The sequence below is a fragment of the Corvus kubaryi genome, unplaced genomic scaffold, assembly GCF_017639235.1.
Source record: "Corvus kubaryi isolate FWS band 111438036 unplaced genomic scaffold, C.kubaryi_AGA036_p1.0 37357, whole genome shotgun sequence".
Taxonomy (NCBI): domain Eukaryota; kingdom Metazoa; phylum Chordata; class Aves; order Passeriformes; family Corvidae; genus Corvus; species Corvus kubaryi.
In genome coordinates, this window is record NW_024581117.1 from 11,179,663 (window position 1) to 11,201,679 (window position 22,017).

At 38.7% G+C, this 22,017-nt stretch overlaps 1 protein-coding gene across 11 annotated transcripts in view; it reads right to left on the reverse strand.

The window, feature by feature from the left end:
- Positions 1–22,017, reverse strand: part of LDB3 (LIM domain binding 3) — a 110,168-nt gene that overhangs the window by 65,402 nt on the left and 22,749 nt on the right. For all 11 annotated transcript variants that reach the window (XM_042033272.1, XM_042033269.1, XM_042033274.1 and 8 more), the window contains one exon: positions 12,785–12,936. In XM_042033272.1, the coding sequence (XP_041889206.1) occupies positions 12,785–12,936 (152 nt within the window). The remainder of the gene's footprint in view (positions 1–12,784; positions 12,937–22,017) is intronic.

The following is a 22,017-nucleotide window of genomic DNA, read 5'->3' on the forward strand; positions in this document are numbered from 1 at the left end:
AAATAGCCCCTCCAAGTGCCTTTCACCTGTATTTGACAAATATATGTCCTCGATCATTTAAAAAAGCCCAAAATAAACCCCACTAAAATGATTTGAAAACATACAGTTTGCCCTTTCATTGGTAAATAACAAAGAAAGCACAGTGGCAAATGCTAACTGAAGCACTTCTAGGATGCTCAGGTAAGTGAAGATGTAGTTGTGGGAGGTGTTGTGAGAATCTGCATAGTGCTGAATGCTCCCCTGAAATCATTCCAGTACATATGGGATCACCAGAGAAATAAAAAATGAAATAAAACAAAAAATAGTCAAAAGCATCAGAACTATACAAGTAATATCTCATTTCCAACCTACAGATCAGGATTATGCATCAAATTCGTATCTTTAAAAAGTACATTGCAAAATGAGGACAGGTACAAAAATGAAATAAAAATACTTAAAAGCTTACAAATCAAGTAGAAGCAACTGAGACATTTGGAAATGTCTGCTTTAGACAGGAGATGAAGAAGGGAAGACACTACAGAGGCTTAAAAAATAATGAATGGTAGAAAAAGGGAAATAAAACAACTCTTGTGGACATTGAGTGAAATTGAAAAGACAACACATACAAAATTGATAAAGGCAAACATCTTTTCCTAGAGAACTTGATTAACCTGAGGTGAAACTCATTGTTACAAGATATCATTGAGACTCTGAGAAGAGCAGAGTATCAGAAAGGATCAAACAGTTACACTTAACAACAAAAACCCCAAGAGCTGCTTTCTACTGGGTATAGTAAGTAAACATACAGACTCTCATTTTTCATGGCACAGCTTTAAAGACCTTCTGTGCTAGGTTCATTATTTCTTTACTGAGGGCTGTGTTGCACTTTCCTCTGAAATACTTACCAGGGGCATCTATCAGAGAGGGAAAGCTGAGCTAAACAGGAACAGGGCTCATCCCCAGTGGCAATTCCTGCATTAATACCCAGTTTCACACTGAGCTGTGTGTTTAACTTTAGCTACCACACAACATTTTTTCCATAAGCAGTAGTGAACATACAAAAAAAAGACCACCTAGGAAAAAGGAGTAATCCTTCCAGGAACTGGAAGATTTCCACTTAGAAGGTATGGAAATTTTGCTACTTTGAAAACCAAGCTGATTTAATAGATGCCTACCTCACAGCCAGGTACTATGAAAATGAACACAGTCTGAGGAGACAATGAAAACTGGCATTTTGTTAAACAATGTGTAATTACCCTGTGAAATTCACTGACAAAGTATTCCTGAAACAACAGGCTAGAAAATTATAATTCATACTCACAGCTGAAATATATCACAATATACTCCCTAAGACATAATTATCTTAGAAATAGATACCTTCAAGTGCTAAGAACAAGATCTACTCACTAACTGCCTAAACCAAACTTTCCTCAGGCAAGTTATCTTCCCTCAGGAATGAGTGTTGTACTCTTCCTCCACCCATTTTAGCTTAAAAAGAGAAACAATAAATCATATTTATGAGACATGCACATGTATCATGAAAGACAGCAAAAAAGAGAAAAAAAAAATCAACTGCAGCTCGTAACACATGGTAGCTGAAAACTGACAGTGACAGTTTATGAACACACAAAGATTTAGGAGATGATTCTGCTCCTCTTTCCATTACTGTAATTTCTGAAGTGACATTGGTGGACCTGGCCATACCATGTTAAATGTCCCCCAGCTCTGCTCACTGATGATGAATTTTAGCACCAGAGCAGCTCAGCACTGTAGATGTCGTTTGCCATATACAGAGGTGTAGCAAACAACGACTGCATATTTGATGCTTAACTGGGAAACAGTTGTATTGTGGCAAACAAATTTATTTACCAGACTATTCCATCACTTCCGATGTTTACTGTGTGTTTAGTTTTTCCTCTCTCATTACCTGACCACAGAAGATGATGCAAAAAAGCTGCATTTCTTCCACATTAGTGATAAAATACATCTGTCATTCACAGTGTTAGCCAAGATTTGTATTTGATACCAACTTGGAGGTTTCAAGATGTTACTTGAAAATGATGATGTTCCTACACAACTCTGACTTAGATGTTTATAGCTTTGATATTTAAAAACAGAATAATGAGGCTTGCTAGATCTAGCAGAGGCTTGCACCAGAGAAAAGGGCAGAAGAGGTGAAATCAATTTGTGGAATGAAAGTGTATGCACTTGCAGAATAAAGTGATTATTTACGTAAGAGTCATTACTCCTCCAGGAAAAACATCTGCAAGTTCAGAACATTCTTTTCTTCTTCCCTCCTTTGCTAGATGGATCAAATCCTGTAGCAACAGAAGTTTGATTTTCAAGTGATGATGGTGCTGTAGCAAACACATGTCCACGTTTACATTTTAATCCATTAATTGTAAAATTATTTTATTCCAAACACTTGAGGCTGTAACTGCCCAGTAGGGCTATGAGAAGGATGAAAGCCCAAATTTCACAGATGACTGTGATAATTTTAGATTTGATGTTGAAATTTTTCATCAAGGGTCTTTTTCTTAGGCAATTAATTTGATTTCAACTTTTAGATACTTTCTTCTACATTTTCCAATTTAAAAATGGAAACAAAAACCTCATGTCAAAATGAAAACTTAGAACAGTTCTAATGATGACCAAATACATCATTTTGGTATTTTATTAAACTCTTCTCCTTCCCACAGATACACCTCTTCTCTGCCTCAATACTGGTTCTCTTTTTTAATGAAGTTCAAAACCAAGACGGATGTAGTTTTGTGAAGCAGTTCAATTTTGAAAACACTGCTAAAATGACTGCCAGAATTTCGACTTGCTCCCACCTACCAAAACAGATCTTTAATTGAAGAACACTTGACTTCAATCCTGGTATTTCTGTACTCACAACAAAGGTTCATTAGGAGTCAACTGCACTGAGGAGCTGCCTGCCTAAGGAAGGGCTGCAAAGGAGTTCTGTGATGCACTAGCAGTTTAAATTGCGTCCTCAGGAGAGCAGAATATTGTACTTGCAGAGAGGTGACATGATCTAAGAGATAATAGCTCTTTTTCATCTTCATGGGGCTTTTTTCTACTTCCTATCTTCACAGTCAGTGTCTACCTTTTCTAATTCTCAGGACAACTAAAATCAACATTTCTTTCTTACAGTATGCTTTTTCACTTATCATTTTTGACACATGAGCACTTATTTACAACTTCTTGAATAGCTTAATAATTGTATCCTAGTATTTCAACTACTACAAAATGAAAAGGCATCAAGTGCATTGAAAGGTAATAAAACAGACTAGATTAGGATTAGAAATGCTTAGAAAACATTTTACGTACTTCGGCTATCACCTAACTGAAATGGAGTCATTCTGGGGTGCAGCAGGTGAGCACAGAGCAGGATGCAAAACAAAACATGTAGAATATGGCTCCTTATATATATGTTTTAATGCATTAATATTCCTGATAATTTGGTGGGGATGGTGCTGGGAGTGTCACCGAGAGACATAGAGACTAAGCATTACTCATGGTTATCAATCTGAGGTGTCCATTTAATAAATGCTAAGATAGTAATGTGCCAGTTAAATGTTCAGCTAACCAGTGAATTAGGCAGCCAAACAGAAGCTGCTGCATGTTTCTAAGTCTTGCACAGAAAACCTTGAGTCCCACGATACCGTGGTGTAATTCTCTATGCCGTACCTGGGACATCAGCAACCACTTAGTGACTCCAATGAGAATCACAAAGAACATTTCACAGTACTTCAAATACAACTGTGATCACTCTGGGCCTAGGATCAGACCTACTTTCCCCCTCTCAGGATATCATCTGTGCCTGCAATAAAACTGACAAATACTTCCACCAGCACTTTTGCTCTCTATGTATCAATGGCAAATGCAAATATTAACATTTGGCTGGATGACTGATTCATTAATTATTTCCCTGCGTTATGCTGCACTCCGATTGCAAGTTGGGCAATCACACTTTCCAGATCTAACGTTCATGCCCACAGCAACATAAGGACAAAAGCTTGCTAGGCATAGAGGGCATCAGCCCAAAAGGAAGCAGCTATCCAATAAACAAGCTGTTTGGAAGTATGTAATACCAATTTTCCCTTAGAAGGAATCTGAGGCAACCGCAAACATTATGGGATAGAAAGGGAAAGTAAAAGGGAAGAAGCCTTGGAGATTTTTGTGAAAGGGAGGAAAGAAAGCGAACAGAAGCCAGTACGTGAAAAGATGAGATTTTTGCAAAGGCTCTCCTGATCTCTCTTTGACCCTTTCTACTTCTCTGGCATCTGCACAGTACCTGGTGCATCCTCCTTACTCCTCCCCTGCTATGGAAAATCCCTCGTTTCCTGAACTGCCCCACATTCTGCCCTCCAGCCTGTTCCCTCCTGAATGGAGTCACTGGCTGCCAATGCCTCCATCTGCTCTTAATTGACTTGGTACTGACACTCAAATTCCTCCATCCCTGCAGCTTCTATGGGCAAACAGAGAGGCTCTACCAGTATCCCTGCAGCTCTGTCCTGGGGGTGACAGTTATCCACAGAGTACCAAGTATGAATGATGAGCACATGCCTGGCACTCACCCAGTACACACAGAAAGCTCCACACTTAACCTCCAAGGAGCATGGACACCTTTACTCAGGCAGGATACTTCTCCGTCTCCTTCTTCCTGTCTTTGCATTGTTTTTAAACCATTTCCAAAAATTTCCTCTACATGTCACTACTGCAAACTTAGGTAAGCCGTAAAAAAAAGTGGGTTCCTACCAAGGAAATTTCATTCAGCTGCAAAACTTGTTTATGCTGTCATGGGTTGAATTTCTATGGAGAGGTGTATTCATTAACACTGTTGAAGAAATACATTAATTTATATCAAATTTATATGCAGCCCAGTGCAGACAAACCCACAGTCCTCCTGAAATACTCAGAAATACATAAACAGGTATTGATTATAAATAGGAAGCTACTACTCTCACCAATAATAAATTGGTTAATTGCAGAATTTGCATTGCCTACCTATAGACAACGTTAGTTCAGAATCAAAAACAAGAAGCTTAAATGCAATCAAATTTATCAGAGAGGGATCAAGGCTTAATGGCATAAAAACTTCAGATATAGCATCCCACTTGGAACCTGAAGTTCAGCATAATTATTTATTATTAATGATTTAATTATTAGACGGATTATTTATAATTACTGAGAGATGCTAAAAAAAATCTACTTAAGGTAAACATATAAATAATGAAAAGATTTGTTAGTTTAAGATCATGACAAAAGATGCTTGGGTTACGAAAGGATCTAATTGGTAAAGCAAAGAATTAATTAGTAATAATAAAGAGCAGAAGAGGCACTAAATAAAGATTCAATTCTAGCCTATCGTACCCTGGTCTTAAGATGTGATACAACTCTCCCCATTAAACATAATAACTAACAGTTTTGAAGAATTTAGTATCAAATATTTAAGTAAGTTCTTCAGCTGAAAAATATCTGAAGCGAGCCAAAATGATTTCCTCTGCTTATTCTTCATCTCCCATGCAAATAGTGCACCTGAGACTTAGATTACCCCCAATTCCAGTATCATTAGGGTCTTCCTGCAGTCCTGCACCTCTTGGCTTCTTAGCAGCTTCCTTTTGGGTGAAAGACATTCAGGGTCAGATTTCAGAGCAGCAACGGAGACTGATGTAGGGAACTGCCCTAAACAGCCAGCTCCAGAATCAGGAAATCACATCCAATGATTCTCAAAATAATAACGTAAGGCTTTGTAACTGCCTTCTGTTCAGTCAGAGGAGTTCAAGTGTTGTCTAAATCCAAACAGATTTCTAGCATTACACAGAAAAAGTCTGGTTTTCCCCCTACCACTGATCATTTTCTAAAAGCAAAAGCCTAACTCAGTATACTTCAAGCATCCTGACCACATTTGTTTCCTGAATCCATTAACGAAGTGAATTTACTCAGTTAATTTTCTTGTAACTCCTCTTCATTAGGATGTGGACCTTACAGTGTCTTATGGCTTTTAGAGCACTTCTAATGAACATATACGGGAGAGAAAAATTAATGAACATAGATAATTAGACCTAACTACAGTCTTCCTCATTTAGGCCTTCACCTTCTGTTTCCTAAAGCTAAAACACTTCAGTGAACTTTCCATTAAGATCTGTATCTGAGACTTTGATTAAAAACATAATTCTATGTCTTACGACTAAGTGGTTAAAGTTAGCCAGGACTTGTCAAAAGAATTTGTCTCCTTTGGAGGTATTTAAGTGCTGTTTGATGCAGTAACACCCCAGGGCCAGCCTGTGCACAGTGCTCAGCACTGATGTGCTTCAGCAGTCACCAGCCAGGGACAGCACAGACATCAAGAGCTGCCTTGATGCCCCTGACAGTGCCTGACAACCAGGCAAAACAGACCTTGGTGTATCACTGCAAGAAACAATGCATCGCCAATAATTCAGAGTTTGTGGGAGAAAAAACAAAGTAGGCCAGACAGCTTTTACAGAGGTTGGTGGGCAAGAAACACCAGGGTAAAAGGGATCCAAAGGACTTTGAAAAATTCATAAGCACAAAGAACATTTACAAGATTTATCTAGTAAAGCCTTAGTGTTTTACCTAATTGAAAAATTCCTCATTCCTCTTCTAAGAAATACTTTGTCATCCATTCCAATTAGCTTTAAGTGTGTAATTCACATTTTTCCATCACCATGCTTAAGCTAATCAGTATTAATAAGAAAAGGTCCCAGCCTGAACACACAGCGACCTTCCCATCTATTGTAACATTTTGGCTAACATTATCTACTTCGTCCTTGCAGAAAGCAACCAGGAAGTGTTTGTCTGAAAGAATACAACTGCCATGTATATTTACTAAGCTGTGTCAGCCCACTGACTTCAGTGAGATGGGCCCATGGTACCCACCTTGACCTTTCCATGGTGAGTGAAATATAATATGTGACAGAATTCACATGGAGATTCTCTTTAGGGAACCCGGAAAATATTTCTCACATAAACCAATGAATTTTAACCTCACCTCTAAGCTGGTATTTGGGGAGGGGGAAAAAGTGATGTGCACTATGAGAACAGTTCTAATCCCTAAGTAGAATCTTGTTGCAATGAAAATTTCACTGCCCTTTAAAGCCTTGGCATATATCCACAGTTTCCAGGCTCTTTCCTAAAACTAACAAGGACACTTTATGCAGTGAGTGTAAACAGCAGTCCACTCAATTAAACTGCTCATGTAAGGAATATATTTGTATTTATTGCAGTGACTGACATTGATACTTTATTTCATTTTCCATTGGAATAGCTGCTCGTGAATTTCACCAGCATTAAATGTTACTACTCAAAGACAGCAGCCCACAGTCCTGTCCAAATGATAGCCTGACATCTGAAAACAAATCCTACTGTCCTCTCATACCTGCACACAGAGACAACTGGGCACACAATGGGAGTCACCTCTATTTCACAGAGCGAGGGAGGACCATCTCTCTCAGTAATACAATGTAGCTCCCTTAACCCACTAGCGGGTATGCCTTTTTTAATGCTTTAAGCAAACAGAATCACCAGAAGGAAGGAAAAAAACCTTGGCTGTTGGTGGCAGATGACTCTCAGAACTTCTAGAGTCACATGTCTAAGAAAAATGAGCTAACTGGTATGACATGTCATATCCACCATTAGTGTTCTTTTTTCTACTAATCTGCTTAACATTCTGAATAGTCCAACTCGTTCAGACCATGCTTTCATCAATACTGTATATATAGTTCCAATTTACCCTGAACTGGGACAGATACCATCTTTTAATTCTTTTGAGCATAAATACAGCCCTATTCTGGTTCTGATTCAAATGTGCCCATCAGATGACCTAAAACATGCACAGAATTTGTTACTACTCCCAGCTTCAGACAAAAGAAAGCAGTTTACAATAGCCACTGAGTTCTCCTTGCTTGCAGTTTGCTGTCACCACATGCTTTATTTATAGTAGGCCTGAAATAAATACTGCAGGATCAGCCATCTTTTGGTGCTGCACGAATAAGGAAAGCTGTTAAATATTTACCGTAAGTCTCTCATAGCCTTGCCTCTGACACTTTCCCTTTCAGTAGAGAAAAGAATTATTTAGCTCATGATTTTCCAGCAAAAGACAGTCAATTGTGACTGTCTGGAAGCAAAGGGTAGCATCACTGGCATGCCCTGGGAGGGGGAAGTTTTGTCAATGTGCACCAGGCACAGAAGTCTCCACCTCCCCTGCTCCTCTCCGGCAGCACAGAGTGACGCCGAAGCGGAGCCTTGGAGTGACACAGGAATGTTTGTGCCAGCAGAACGAGGCACACTCATGTTACAGCACTTTCCAAAACTAAGCCAGCACATTTGGTGAATCCTTTCCAAGGAGGCTGATCAGATTACTTGAGTTAAGATCAAATGAATGTTGTGGATGCTCCAGTGAAACATGTTGACAAATAATGCTGCTCTCTTGTGCACTGAACTTATTGTGCATTTAAAAAAGAAACCCAGTTGTATGAAATAAAAATATATTTTGCATGCATTTTGTTTTTCACTGTGAACTGAATACTGCAGGATCCAACCTTTATGGCCTAATATCTGTGGAACAGACAGACAGTTAAAGATGAACTTTGACTGGCCTAGAATTAAAATGCCTGAGGGCAGCTGTGTAGCTCAAGTAACTGATTAGAAACTGATACTGAAAAATGACTGAGAACTGAACTGCAGGAGGTCACAAAAAGACTAAAAGCAAAGCAATGTCTTTTTCCACCCCAATTCAAGCCATTATAGAGTATGATCATAGCCTTCCCTAGCATGGTCCAGCAGAACTAGCACCAATCCCCCCTCAGTGCACCTAGAGCAATACATGTTTCTAAGGAATAAGCTGCATCTACAGAGGTATGAAATGCTTTAGAGTATCAGCCTGGTTTGCCTGAGTGCCTCATGGGAGTTCTGCTGAGTAATAGTGCACAGTGCCAAAGACACTTCTTTCCTTCTCCTCTCACTCCCGCACTCTTTTCTTTGGCAAAAAAGAATTCACTTCCTAGATGTACTTAGTCCCCTAAAACTTAAGGAAGTAGTGCTAGTCTGAAGGGTCCCATACATTCCCACATAACTGGATCACATGTCCCTTTCTCCAGACATGGTCCAAATACTTCAACTCCCTGGCACTTGCCTGTCTGCATCCTTTAGCTTCCCAAAAGCAGCAAAAGGAGGCACACTGCAGGCTCTAGAGAAATAGGCAGCCAGACAATTCAGCTCAAGCCACTAACAAGTTCTGGCTGCCTGATCAAACCTCTGGCACAGCTGGCAAGACTTCCAGTCTAATTTTGTGGGTTTATGTGAAAACATAGCATGGATGAGGTGATAAGAACGAATTTAAGAGGGAGTTTAGGGAAGGAAGTTGTCAGAAAAAACTTGACATCTGCAAACTCCTGAACCCATGACTGGAACATGGAGAACTCCAATCAGGCCAGCACTGAACATTCATAGAAGAGCTATGTTAGTGCAACTTGAACAGTGCAGGTGGTACTTGAATTAAAACTAAGCTAAGAATCATAGAATCCCATTGTTTAGGCAGGCAAGTAGGAATGGGGTCACTTAACACTCCCTTTTTTCTGTGTTTGATGTCTTGCAGTTGAACGTCCTGCACAAGTGCTGACATCATGTACAGGTTTTCTTGACAGCCAAATTAAAACAATAACCAGTTCCCACCCTGAAAAAAGCCCAGAGGGAACAGAAGTGTTGTAATAAAAGTGAGTAGCAGCAAACACTGTCTTAACTGTCAGGTTATAAACAATGCTCATGAAACCTTCATGGCCACGATCAATAAAGGGAAAGGCCATCGCTCTTGAGAGCCAAGAACCATTAGAAAAAGAAAAAGCTTTCTATCTCGGAGCATTTACGTCGAGATTTCACATTCCACTGCTTCTTCCATGGCCTTACAGATTAAACAAACATGATCAGTTCTACTTCCAGTGCTGCAACAGCAAAACCAAGCCACAGATTGCCTGGTAAGGCATTCCATGACCTTGAAACATACTCTGTAGAGCCATCTGACTGCTTCACATACATGTCCAAAATCATCACAATTTAGAGCTTAAGTTTTCCTATCACAACAGTCAATCTCCTAATGCACATATGTGCCTTTTCCAATGTTTCCAAACTTCTATACAAATAGGCTAAGCGAGCACTTCCATCTCTGCGCTCTTTATGGCAACTAGGGCTGTTTTTCCATAGTACTAGAACACTCCGCTCCAGTTTCATTGCTGCAAGCCATGTCTAAAAAAAGTCAAAGTGATCTCTTAGCACAGTCATTTTCCTGGTAACCAAGTCCCAGGAGATTTTGCCTCTCTTCTGTCTTGTTCTTATTTGGTTGAAGGTTACTATCCCTTGTCACTGCTACCTTATTTTTCATGTTAACTGTTACTCTTTTCACCAATCCAATATTTGCAAAATTTTTTTGTTGAAAAAAGTATACTGCATTGTAAATTTTGGACAGGTGACTAAACGGACAATCGTTCTGTCCTTAGGTAAATTAACTCGTTAGTGTCCAGGGAAAAAATATTTTTTAAGGCAAGATTAATAGAACTTCCTGAATATAGTGGAGATGTCTTTTGTTCAAGACACTGGACCTTTAATAGGGTTGCTAGAGTTTAACTTGTATAAATACTGAATTGTGCAAAGCAAAAGCCAGCTTAACGCCTCTGAGCACAATTTTTTGAATAGCCCCATGTCATCTAAGAAAAAACCATTATTTAAAAAAAAATACTTCTCAGTTTTTGTCGTTGGTTTTTCCCAGTGAAGCTGGAATGGGTCACTAAGGCGAACTAATAGCTCACATCATAAAGCAGCTGAAGAGAAGAGTCCATTAAATGTATAAGTTCAGAGTCAAAACATGATCTGAGAAAGTTTTCATTTGCTAAAAAAAGCCATTTTATGATCTATTTATGTTTACTAGTATTTCACTTTACCTTATGCCATTTTCCTTCTTTTCAAAATGGATTGTAGTTCATCTACATCTATTATCTATGCAAGCATATTTCAGTCTGTGGAACACTCCATTACTGCTTTCTTTGGTTGTTCATTACACATATAACTTGAGTATCTGAATTATATATTATTGTTTAGGAATAAAAAGACAGGGAAAGCCTTAAAAAACAATAGAAGAAAAAATAAATAGAGATGAAAACAATTAATAATGGCACTTCCACTAGTTTTCTTTTTACTTTTTTCTTAATGATGTGGCCACTAGAATTGCTGGTGATGTAATTTAGAGGTCAGCAAATAAAAAAGCCTAATTATTACTCAAATGAAATATCTCTGGCAACACTTGATCAAAATTACTGTTTTAAGTGACTTGTCTCTGTGATACGTATTAGGATAATCTGGATTTGTTAGACACAAATTTGGAAATCCTTCTCCTGTGTCTATGGAGAGATGTTGTTGAGAGATGTTGTTTTGTAGTTTTAAATACCAGGCCATAAAGGCAGACACTGGACAACTTTTCAGGTTCAATATCCAGGAAAATTAATACTAAATGTGCAAGAACACAAAGCACAGTAAGAAATGTTTTCTCTCAATGCAAAACCACAAAGATCCAGCAGAAAGACAGACAGAAGTTCTAAAACAATCAGAAAAGATTTTTCTTAACTTTCAAATACAAAATAATCCAGAACAATGTAAATCTTTGTAAAAAATAAATATATACATTTGTAATAACAGTAGCACTCAGAGTGAAGAGAAAAGAAGCTGGAGTGGGTGTGAGGATGAGAATTCAACTACATATATCAAGGTAGTGTTTTTCTACTCTATCTGGAACACTCAAAGACAAACTTAAAGCCTTGGGGGAAAATCAGCCATACATTTTCCTTTATAGTACCCCATCCTGTCTTGGAAACCTCATCTAAACTTCTTATTCTTTAGCTTTTAGTCTGTTCCTGATACTGATTATCTCTACTGCACATTCATGTAAGAGATTTTTTGGTTTATTCTCAGAAATTGTACTTCCACACTACAGTTTGCTTTCTGTACTTGTCTTTGCCTACCCTGTACAAAAATTACCTTCTTCACAATGCAATAAAACTAGCAGCTACTTTGCTTTCTATGATTATGGAGCTTTAAATATTAATGCGTTTATTACAGAAATCCTCTGTGCAAGGTTATCTAACTTGAGAATAAGTTTCCTTGGAAGCAACATTAACCGGAAAAAGTTAAAAGACCTATTAACTGCTTTCTAAAGGGCAAGACAACTTTTATCACATCTCTATGTTAAAACCTGCCCTCTCCATGTTCTATTGCTTCCCTTTCCTGCACTTGGGCTACATCTTTCTTATTCAGTCAGATGCTGAGCTCTTGCAAACTCACAGGTGCCAGACCATTAGCACAAATTCTCAGCCTGCTGCAACTATTCTTCCTGGGAATGACAGGTTCCTCCCGTGCACTCATAACACTTATTAGGATTGTTGTTTCTAGAACAGTCGTTCATCGATTAACCAAACTAAACTGTGTTGCCCACATGAGAATAAACAAAAGAAACATCACTTCTGTATTTAACAGAAGCTTGAGTGGACACGAGATTACACCTGTATTCAATAGGCTAAATCCCACACAGACACACTCGACACAACCATTCAATTTCTATAGGAATCTATACTGACTTCTACAAGAATCAGAGCAGATTTTGGCTTTCTATCTCATATCTGTGCCATGAGCACTTCAAATAAATCTAACAGACAGAGGTAAAACACTTGCAACCTTTAGTCACAAGTTTCATAGGTTGTCCTTAGGAATGCAAAGAGTTTAAGTTATACCAACATACTTCTGAAGAGTGAGGCTCAGGTTGTGGCTGGCTGATTTGATCTTGTTCTGGGCCTCCAGGTGGGTCATGCTGTCAGTGTTGACTCCATCAATGGCCACGACAAGGTCCCCCTGGTTCATCTGTGACTGTGCTGCCTTGCTGCCAGGGGTGATCTGTGTGGGAAAAGACAAAAGAAAAAGTCTTATCCTGATAAGCCATTCTGTATGGAAAACAGTTGAAGAACTCACCCAGAATTATAGTACAGAATAGATACAGCAGTTGTATCCATTACTGTATGGGTGAAAAATCAAAATTTATGGAAATTAAACAAATCAAAGTGAACTCACACTTCTGCAAAGGTCCAGGACACCATCTACTTGTTGTTACTTCATTTCGAGAGGTTAAGCCCAATGTAGTGGTTCCCTTACCCCCTATTATCACTATCTCAAGGGGATAATTATCTCTATTTATATAGCAACAGCATATAAAGACATTACTCAGAAGCAGAAAACTAATGAACCACTATCCACTGCATGATTTTATTGTATTTTTCCTCCTAAAAGCCATTTTCCCAAAATTAATTCATTTTATTGAGGGCACAGAAAATGAATGCATGTGAGGAGCCTTGGGCACGCTTTGTTTCTTTTATAGCAAGCTTTAGAGGAAATCATTCTGCTTAACCTTATCCATATACAACTGCAGCTCCATTACCAACACAGATTGCTACATACCCATCTCATCAACCTGTTGGACCTCACACTCCAAAGACCAGCACTCTCAGAAATAAGAAGCCACAGTGCTGCAACCACAAAGCTTACTACTGACACAACAGTTCAGAAGTTGTTTGTTCACTATGGCAATGCATTTTGTTAGCTCCGAGTACCTTGTGAACTGCATCTTCTCTGAATGGACAGCACCCTGATCTCAATTTTTACAGCCCTCTCAGCTTCCATATGGATGACATTGGTAGAGTACTAAACCAGAAAAGCCTTCACATACCATCAGCCAGACAAATTTTAGTGAACACAGCAGAGTTGTCCTCTGCTTTCAGCACCCAGCACATAAAGAGCATGGATATAAGCTATAGATCTTTGCTCTTATCTTTAGAGACTCGCTTCCTTACATTCCTCACTAAAAAACCCAAGGATAATCTAAAATACTACAACAAAGGCTGCATTCAGAAATCCTTTTCCTTCAGTACAGTGAACATAAAAGAAAGATGTGTTTGATTGTGAGCCAAAGCTCCCCTGTGAACTCAGCCAGGCTGAAACCATGAAGTTAAATTTCTAGGGAAACCAAAACCCAACACAAATTCAAACACTTCTAAGTGTTAAGTAAAATTCCTTAACTTGCCTTCCTGAATGCAACCTCAAAACACTTATCAATAAATACATACTCAAAAAAACCCTCCTTCTTAAACAATTCCCTAGACTGCTTGTTTATGCCCTTTACTGGCAATGACAAATTAGCAAAAAAAGGGAAAAACCCCTTTCTTAATACGCTGTTAAAGGTGCTCAGTATAGAGGCCAGAAGCCCAGCTGACAGTGTAGTCTGACAATGGGAGGTGTCAGTTTACCAGAACATTAGCTCTAGTATCAGAGTGCTAGAACACACAGCACCCTGGATACTCAGACTACTTAAAAATAAAGATTACTTTGGAATTAGGCATTGTAATTCCCAGAACTGATTTGACTGGAAGAGACAAGTTTTAATACCTTTTCAACTGATATAGAAGCAATGAATTCTATGTTATCTGAGTGAAGGACAGCCACAGATACAATGTTCTCATGCCAGCAGAGCAGACTGATAATGGCAGTACTGTTCCTCAATGTATTTTCCTGGTGCTAAGGAATCGGGGGATGGGGAAATATTCTGTTGTATTTTCAAAGACAGAGTTTTATTCTGCAGTCTAATACACCTCACAGAAAAAAATTAATACGAGTAAGAGATTCATGTTACAAGCACAGTTTTCCTAACCTGTTATGCAAACATTAGCTTCTATGCGTTTTATTGACTTGCGTTGTGCCAAGTACACAGAATCCAGAAGCCTATAAAGAACACAAGGATTACTTGTAAACCCACATGTACTTGTATAGTTACTCAAAGATCCTTCCCCGCTCAGTCCCTCAAATATGTCAAGAAACAGAATCTGCAATAGAATAAAAGGTAAGGAAAGGGCAGAAAGCGAACCAAAGCAAAACTCAGACAAATGTGTCAGTAAGACTTGAATTCATCAAGTAGAACACTTCAGTCTTTCTCAAATTATCCCTTTAAAAATAAATAATCTTTACACATCACTCTTCTAAGACATCACTTTTTACCTCCTCATGAAACATACAGGTTCTTGCCACAGAATATTAACTGTGTGATGCTGGTTCCAAATTCTGGGACACTCTCCTCCACATACAGCTTTTTCTTGTCAAAAAACAAGAAAAGACTGGTTTTTGAACATCAACCCAATTACTGAAAGTCAAACGTCTGCCCTAATTTGGGTATTCTTACTTAACACATATCTCTTCTTCCACTCCCCAGTGATGCCTCAAACAAAATAAGTCCAGAGAAGCAGAGCTTCCACAGAGATGATAAAGCACTCTAGATCTGGGACTAGTTTAACACAGCTGTAATACACTGGCTTCCCTCTCACTTTCTCTGACTTCTGCTTTTAGCAGCCCCACATGTAAATGCTGTACCTTAAAATAAAGACACATCAACTATAACTCTCCCAGAATTAGAGTAAATTTAGAGGGAGGGGATGGTTGTAAGGAGTGACCTAATTTCACTTCTTCTAGTGGGATATTTTCTGCCTTTTAGAAAACACTACCTAAATGAAAAACATTCATCACAAGAATCTCTCAAACAAAAAGTCCTCAGTAACTCTGAATTTGTGATTTAGATGACCTTCTAACTATGGCCATTGCAACAGCGTTTCTGAGGCAAAGAGCTCCAGGAGAACCATACTGTGAAAGACAAGGAAACAGTCTCAATCATAGCTCAGTCAGTCTTTATTTAAAAATAAAATGAAAGGGATTCAACTTCTTCAACTAAGTATAAGGGTAGCAAATTCTGGGCAGGATTCTTTCATACAATTCTATTTTTTCAATTCCCATTTCAGGGGACAGCACTCCACTGATGTCACTTTACCTCTAAAATTCAGCTTATCCTTACTTCATAGACAGCAAGACTCACAAATATAAAAGATGGATCTAATTTATTGTATCTGCAATTCAGACAAGTAGTAAGTATCAGGAAAGAATAACTACTTCTCACAGTCTTTCCACTGGTTAAAAGCATGCTAAATTATTTGGTCCTGTAGCATTTTATAAAGAAGGCAGTATTAAAGACTGGATGCATCAATCTGTATGAAACCTGAAAATCAAAGTACAAAACGACATGTATTTTAGTTAGAACCTGAGAGAGATCTCTGTGAGAGTTCCAAGTGAAGCCACAGTATACATTTACAGCAGACACTGAGAACAGTCAGTAATTGTTGTGAACAAAATACCAGTGTACAGATGGAGATACAGGGCAGACAGATCTGAAGTGTCAAGGCACATTCAAGACTATCTTGTTCCCATTTTTAAAGATCCAGCTGAAAGGAATGGAATGCAAAGTGTTTATATTTTATCTGTTGGTATTTTCCTTTGAAAATTCATCTCTGATCTACTCAAACATTTACTAAATATAATGACAGATAAGAGCTCACCGTGTCTGTAAAATCTTTGGTAAATATTTTCTATTAAAAATATTTTTTGAGAATATTTTTGAAGGACAAATGTTAATTAAACCTTAGAATTAGACTGGAAATCCAGATCTGTCTACAAAGCAAACTCTAGTTTGCTCTTATCCTCTCTTCTATTAACTGAAGTAACAAATGTAGAGAAATATAGTACTGTCAAGGATAAACATGCATTTTTCAAATTGACCACCAATCTTTTTTTTCCTAAAACAAATCTCTGAGCAAGATCTAGGCAGAACGATTTCAGAAAACCTTTGTAATAGCCTTAACTCACTTGCTCTGGACTACAGCACAGCTTTCAGTTGCTAGGTGCTGCAAACGCCTTTATTTAATGCTACAGAGAGACGTTCATCAGAGTTTCAGGGTACAGCTATCGCTGTCATTTCTGATTTACAAAATCCAATCCAGGGTACCACCAACAGATCTAATTTTGATAGTATTTCTTTAGTGCCTCAAGCTCAAGCACAGATTTCATTTTGAAAAGCCAAACATCTCACCTCTCTCAGAAGAGCAAAGGAATATGTGCTGCTTCACAGATGTGAATTTTCAGCCCTCACAAATTTCCTACAAGATAGACATCTGACTTCCAACATCCCCAGCTTAAAGCAAGTTGGCAGGCTGGAAGTATCACATGTTACTTTCAACACACCACAGAGAATTCTTACTACGCTCTGTTGTGAGCGGATCTGTACACTGGGTGAATATATAGTACCACAGTGACAGCTGTGCCCTAAAAAAACTCATCTGCACTGGGTTCACAGTAAATACTACTTAGCAGGAGCTCTGGGAGGCAGTGTACAAAGAGCAGCTGCTGCACCACCTTGAGAACTGCACATGTTCCCAGCCAAGCCCCCTCAACTCCACTCCAAAGGGGAGAGATAGGGATCAAGCAGCATTTGAGTGGATGAGTGCTCAAATACTAACGGGAATGCTTGTATAAACAGATGGGTGGACACAATTTTCCTACCCCCAAGGAACTCCTAATTTACAAGGCAGACAAAAATACATAGGAAGGTCTACACAAATGAGAAGCTGTTAATATAGTGGCCTGCAGCATTAGCCAAGACCTCTTCTTTTTCCAGCACTTGAGCTATGCCTGCCTTATCCTGACCTCAACCCCAAAATCAACAAATTGTATTTTCTGCTTCTCATTTAAGAACAACATTTCAGAGAATCAGATATTCACTAGCACTAGAAATGTGCAAAAGCACAGGGAATGAACACCCTCTCCTCTTCAAGATCTCTGAATAGAAGAAATAATTAAAAGAAAATGTTCTTTTCCATAATCAGAAAATCAGAGATTATAATGTGTTCTTACAAGAAAAGGATTGGACAGAGACTAAGGAACACTGGAAAACACAGTATGTTTCCTCTATAGAGAAAACAGCATTTAAAATCTCCCTCCATTGTATTTATGCAAGTGGTTTTTTGCACAGAAGCTGCCAACAGACTTTCAGAGTCCTTTCTAAGCTCTGAGGCTCTAAGTGCCTACAAAACTTTCTTGCTTTACACACAGGAGCATGACCTAGTGAAAGGAGAGACATGCTTTGAAACCCCACTGCAGAACAGTTGCTGAATGCCCATATGAATCCAAGTAGTTATCTCTGGACCAGAGAAAGCTCTTCCTCTCCCATAGTAAGAAAGTTGCTTGAGGAAATTAATATTATCATTTCCTAAATGAGTCACTTTCCATCCCTCTCCCCACAATAAAAGTGTAACAGCTCCAAAGGGAAAATCATGCTTTTTCTTAGAAAACAGAAGTCAATTTTAGACAAGAAAAAGCTGCAAAGAATATGAATAAAACCCACTGGGATAAATAATCAGGCAGAAATTGACCATTTCATTTGACACATTGCTAGAAGGCACAAAACATAAACCAGAAAAGAAACAGCCTAGATAACCTATACCATAGAGCAAGCATCCTATGGCTTTTATACCTTTCTATGTCAGACAGGAAAGCTGAGCAAGACCAATTAAATGCAAAGACAAGACTGTAGGAAACCCGAAACTAAAGTCCTTGCATGTATCACTAACCAAACCTAAATAAATTTCCATTTTGCAGCTATCATTTGCCTGAACAATATGTCTCATTGTTTTCAATTCACTATTGGGTTTTAATGGGTTTTTTTATCCTTTCTGCGGTGTTCCTTTTGTTGCTTTGGTTTGGTTTTTCTCTTATTGTTTTTATTAAGACACCAAGACCTGCCTTAAATGAACACTCATGGCATGTGCAAAATATGCCACTGACACCTTGAAGAGATTCCAGTTATACTAAACAGAGCTGTGCTGGCAAGCTGCAAAGACACTTTGAAGTGGCCTCTCAGGCTCCGCTTCATCTGTAGCAAGGAAGAGAGATTACAATATGTGTGAGAACACCCAAAATAGCTCTAATCTACCTCTCTTGGGTACCAGGAATCACAATGCCACAGCAGCACAGAGATTTTGTGGGATGAACAGTTAAGCACTTACAACTCAGGACACCCTGTGCCGAAATCTGTACTCCAACAGCAGAAGGGCTGGGGGCACTCAAGGTCTCCAGCTTACCTCAGTCTCAGAAGTGCTAAACCAGGCTGGAATGATGCCACCTTGATTAACACCAAAAATTTCCCTTACACTTAACATCATTCACAAGGCTGCTTTTCATACACAACATATAGTCTCTCCAAGAAAGAAGACAGACAGATAGCCCTTCCTGCCAAGCTAACTAGACTCAGGTGATGAAAATAAGCCAAATGTAAAAGACTTTCAGCAGTGAAATGAAAGGAAGCACATAGGCAATGCTTAGGGAATTGCCCTAGGCAAGGCTTTGGGGGATGTTCTGAGAGGCAGTGTGACTACACCTGCTCCTGTTTGGAAGATCATTTAATTCCCTGCCCCACCTCCATGCCGTCTGATGGAAACATTTTCAACCCTTTCTTAAAAAAAAAAAAAAGAAATATTGTGGACTTTGCAGATTAGCTCATTAGAAGCATGAGTACTCTGTGTTACACCAACTATACAGACGACAGTAAAAGAGAGGATGTGGCATTTAATAGGATGTGTTGGCATAACTACAAGGTTATGCAGCTCTTTATGAGGTGTATGGTACGACTAATAGTAATATCTCTTCTCCCAATCTTTATCCAAATATAGCTGTTAGATCTCTTCAGTCTCTTCTCAGTTAGCATCACACACTGCCAAGGTAGCGTGTGCTGCATATCTCACAGAAATTAAATGGAAGCAAAGAGGTGAGTCATATAATGACAAATGTTGATTGTTTTGTTACAACAGGTTTTAAGAAACAAGTGACTGAGTTCTTACTTGGTATCAAGGACTTTAACAACCTGAATGCAAATCAGAACCAAGACTATAACTGAGGCACTGATCCTTCGTATTCTGGCAGCCCCTACGTGTGAGCTGATCTGTCAGCTTCCACAGGACAACCCCCTGCAGCAAATATACACACAGCTTCCAAGTGCCTGCAGCATCAGAACTGCCAAGTTTCTTCAAAGGTTCTTCAGCGTCTTCCCTGGTTCTCCTTTTCAAATTTGAATTCATTTTAAGGCAGTTATGTAAGGTGGGATGTTTCTTTGTGTTTCAAGCAGACAGATCTCAGTCATCAATATTGCCTCCTACGTTTTCACAGCTATCAGCTTCTTGAATTCTACATTCTGTGCAGCTTTTTAACCTGCTCACAGAAACACAATTTGTCTTGTCTCCCCCTACAACCATTAGCAATAAACTGAGGGGTTTATGTCTTTCGCTATTGGCCACTATGGTAAGATTTTCTTTTTTTCAAGTTCATTTTGCTTAATGTATCTCACTGTATGTAACTAAGATTGTGATGCTTTATAACGTTGAAGGGCTTTTGATTGGTCCAGCAAAAATAAGGCCTGACTAAGAGGGCATTTGAGACAATACTGAGAGGTTTAGTTTGGCAGTTAGTGCCTGCAGCCACTTCTGATATTAAGCAACTTAAAATAGCTTTGACTTTGAGCAAGTCCTGAGGTTCCAGCACAGATATGATTGATGTGTAAGTGACTCTTCTGCTCCTGCACATTTGTAAATTACTAAATGGATGCAAGCTTACATTTCATTGTTCTTTGAATGCATTTGTTTGAATTCTCTTTGTTTCTGGCCACCAGAATACCAGGGGAGTCATTCTTCCTCTGCTCACTAAAATATGAGCTGCCAGTTTGACACAGCAAACAGCACTCCTCTCTCTAGACCAGAAGTATTTAGTACTGAGCTCCATGCTTCACCTACAGAGGGTAGAACAAGAGGGTAGTACACACCAGCTGGCAGCTGGATGAAGGAAGATGAAATGTAACACACGTCCACAGTGACAGAGGTACTGAATCAGAACTAAAGTTGCAGGAACTGCACTTGGTATCAAGCCCTTACTTTCGTATCTAAGGTTTTAGGAGGCCATGGTGCCCAATGTGAATCTGTTCCAAGTGGAGGACCCAGCACTAAGCTGCCAGCATATAGCATCAATGCCTCCTTAAACACTTTCTTTATCCACAGGAATAACTGTCTTGTACCTGGAGCATTCATGCAAGCTCTGTGAGAGAATAAACAAAAGCACAGGCTTCAAACTTCAGAGAGTGAAGAATTCTTTTTAAGATCAAAGTGAATAAAACAGAATAGAAGCAAAGTTCCCCTGAGAAAGTGCAATGCCAATTTCTTCTTCACGTTTAGTGCATAACATGACATCCCACCAGGCATCCCAGCAGGATCCCTGGAAATTTAAAGATGTAGCAAGTAAAATAAAATTTTAACACATTTAACAGGTACATAAACTTCTGGATTTTTCAGGAAGCTAGGAAGTTGCAGAGATTGAGGATGTTTCTTTTATGTGTTCAAATGTAATGACTTAAATTTTATTTTCCTAGCTGTGTTCATTTGAACACAGAGAGGCCACTTCCCTTGGGAAGCCACAGGAACCACATTTATTTAACAGGAAGTAATCTGAACATATTGATATAATCTCAAATCTAAAAGGGAAATCTTGTTATGTTGAAGATTGTTACGTTAAAGTAACACAACTTGAACTTCTAAAAAGGAAGGATCTTGTTTTTCTTAATTTTCAAAAAGAAAAGTATCTCTGAGGAGGAATGTGACTATTGCTGAGGACAAGGATTGACCTTTATTGATAGTACGATGACACCAATGCTGGTTTTGGGCATTTTAACCCATTAAAGTATTGGGTACAGCAATCTTCAAAGATTTCCCACTGAATGTTTGCGTAGTATAACAACACACACATACATACAATTTTATTTGATAAAGAACAAACCAGTGACATAGATGGTTTTAGAAAGTAAAATCATCCCTCTAGGTGAATTTACATCTATTAGCTTTATATGCCTTGCATAAACGCAGTATCTTCCCACACATTTTTCAGTGGCTTCAGTGCACAGAGCACTATCAAGCTGACAAGTTTTCAAAATGTGATTTTCTGTGGGTTTTTTGCACACAGTAGAGTGTTTTCCACTCTTCAATAAAAATTTTTTATATGAGTTTAGAAAGCCTTCCT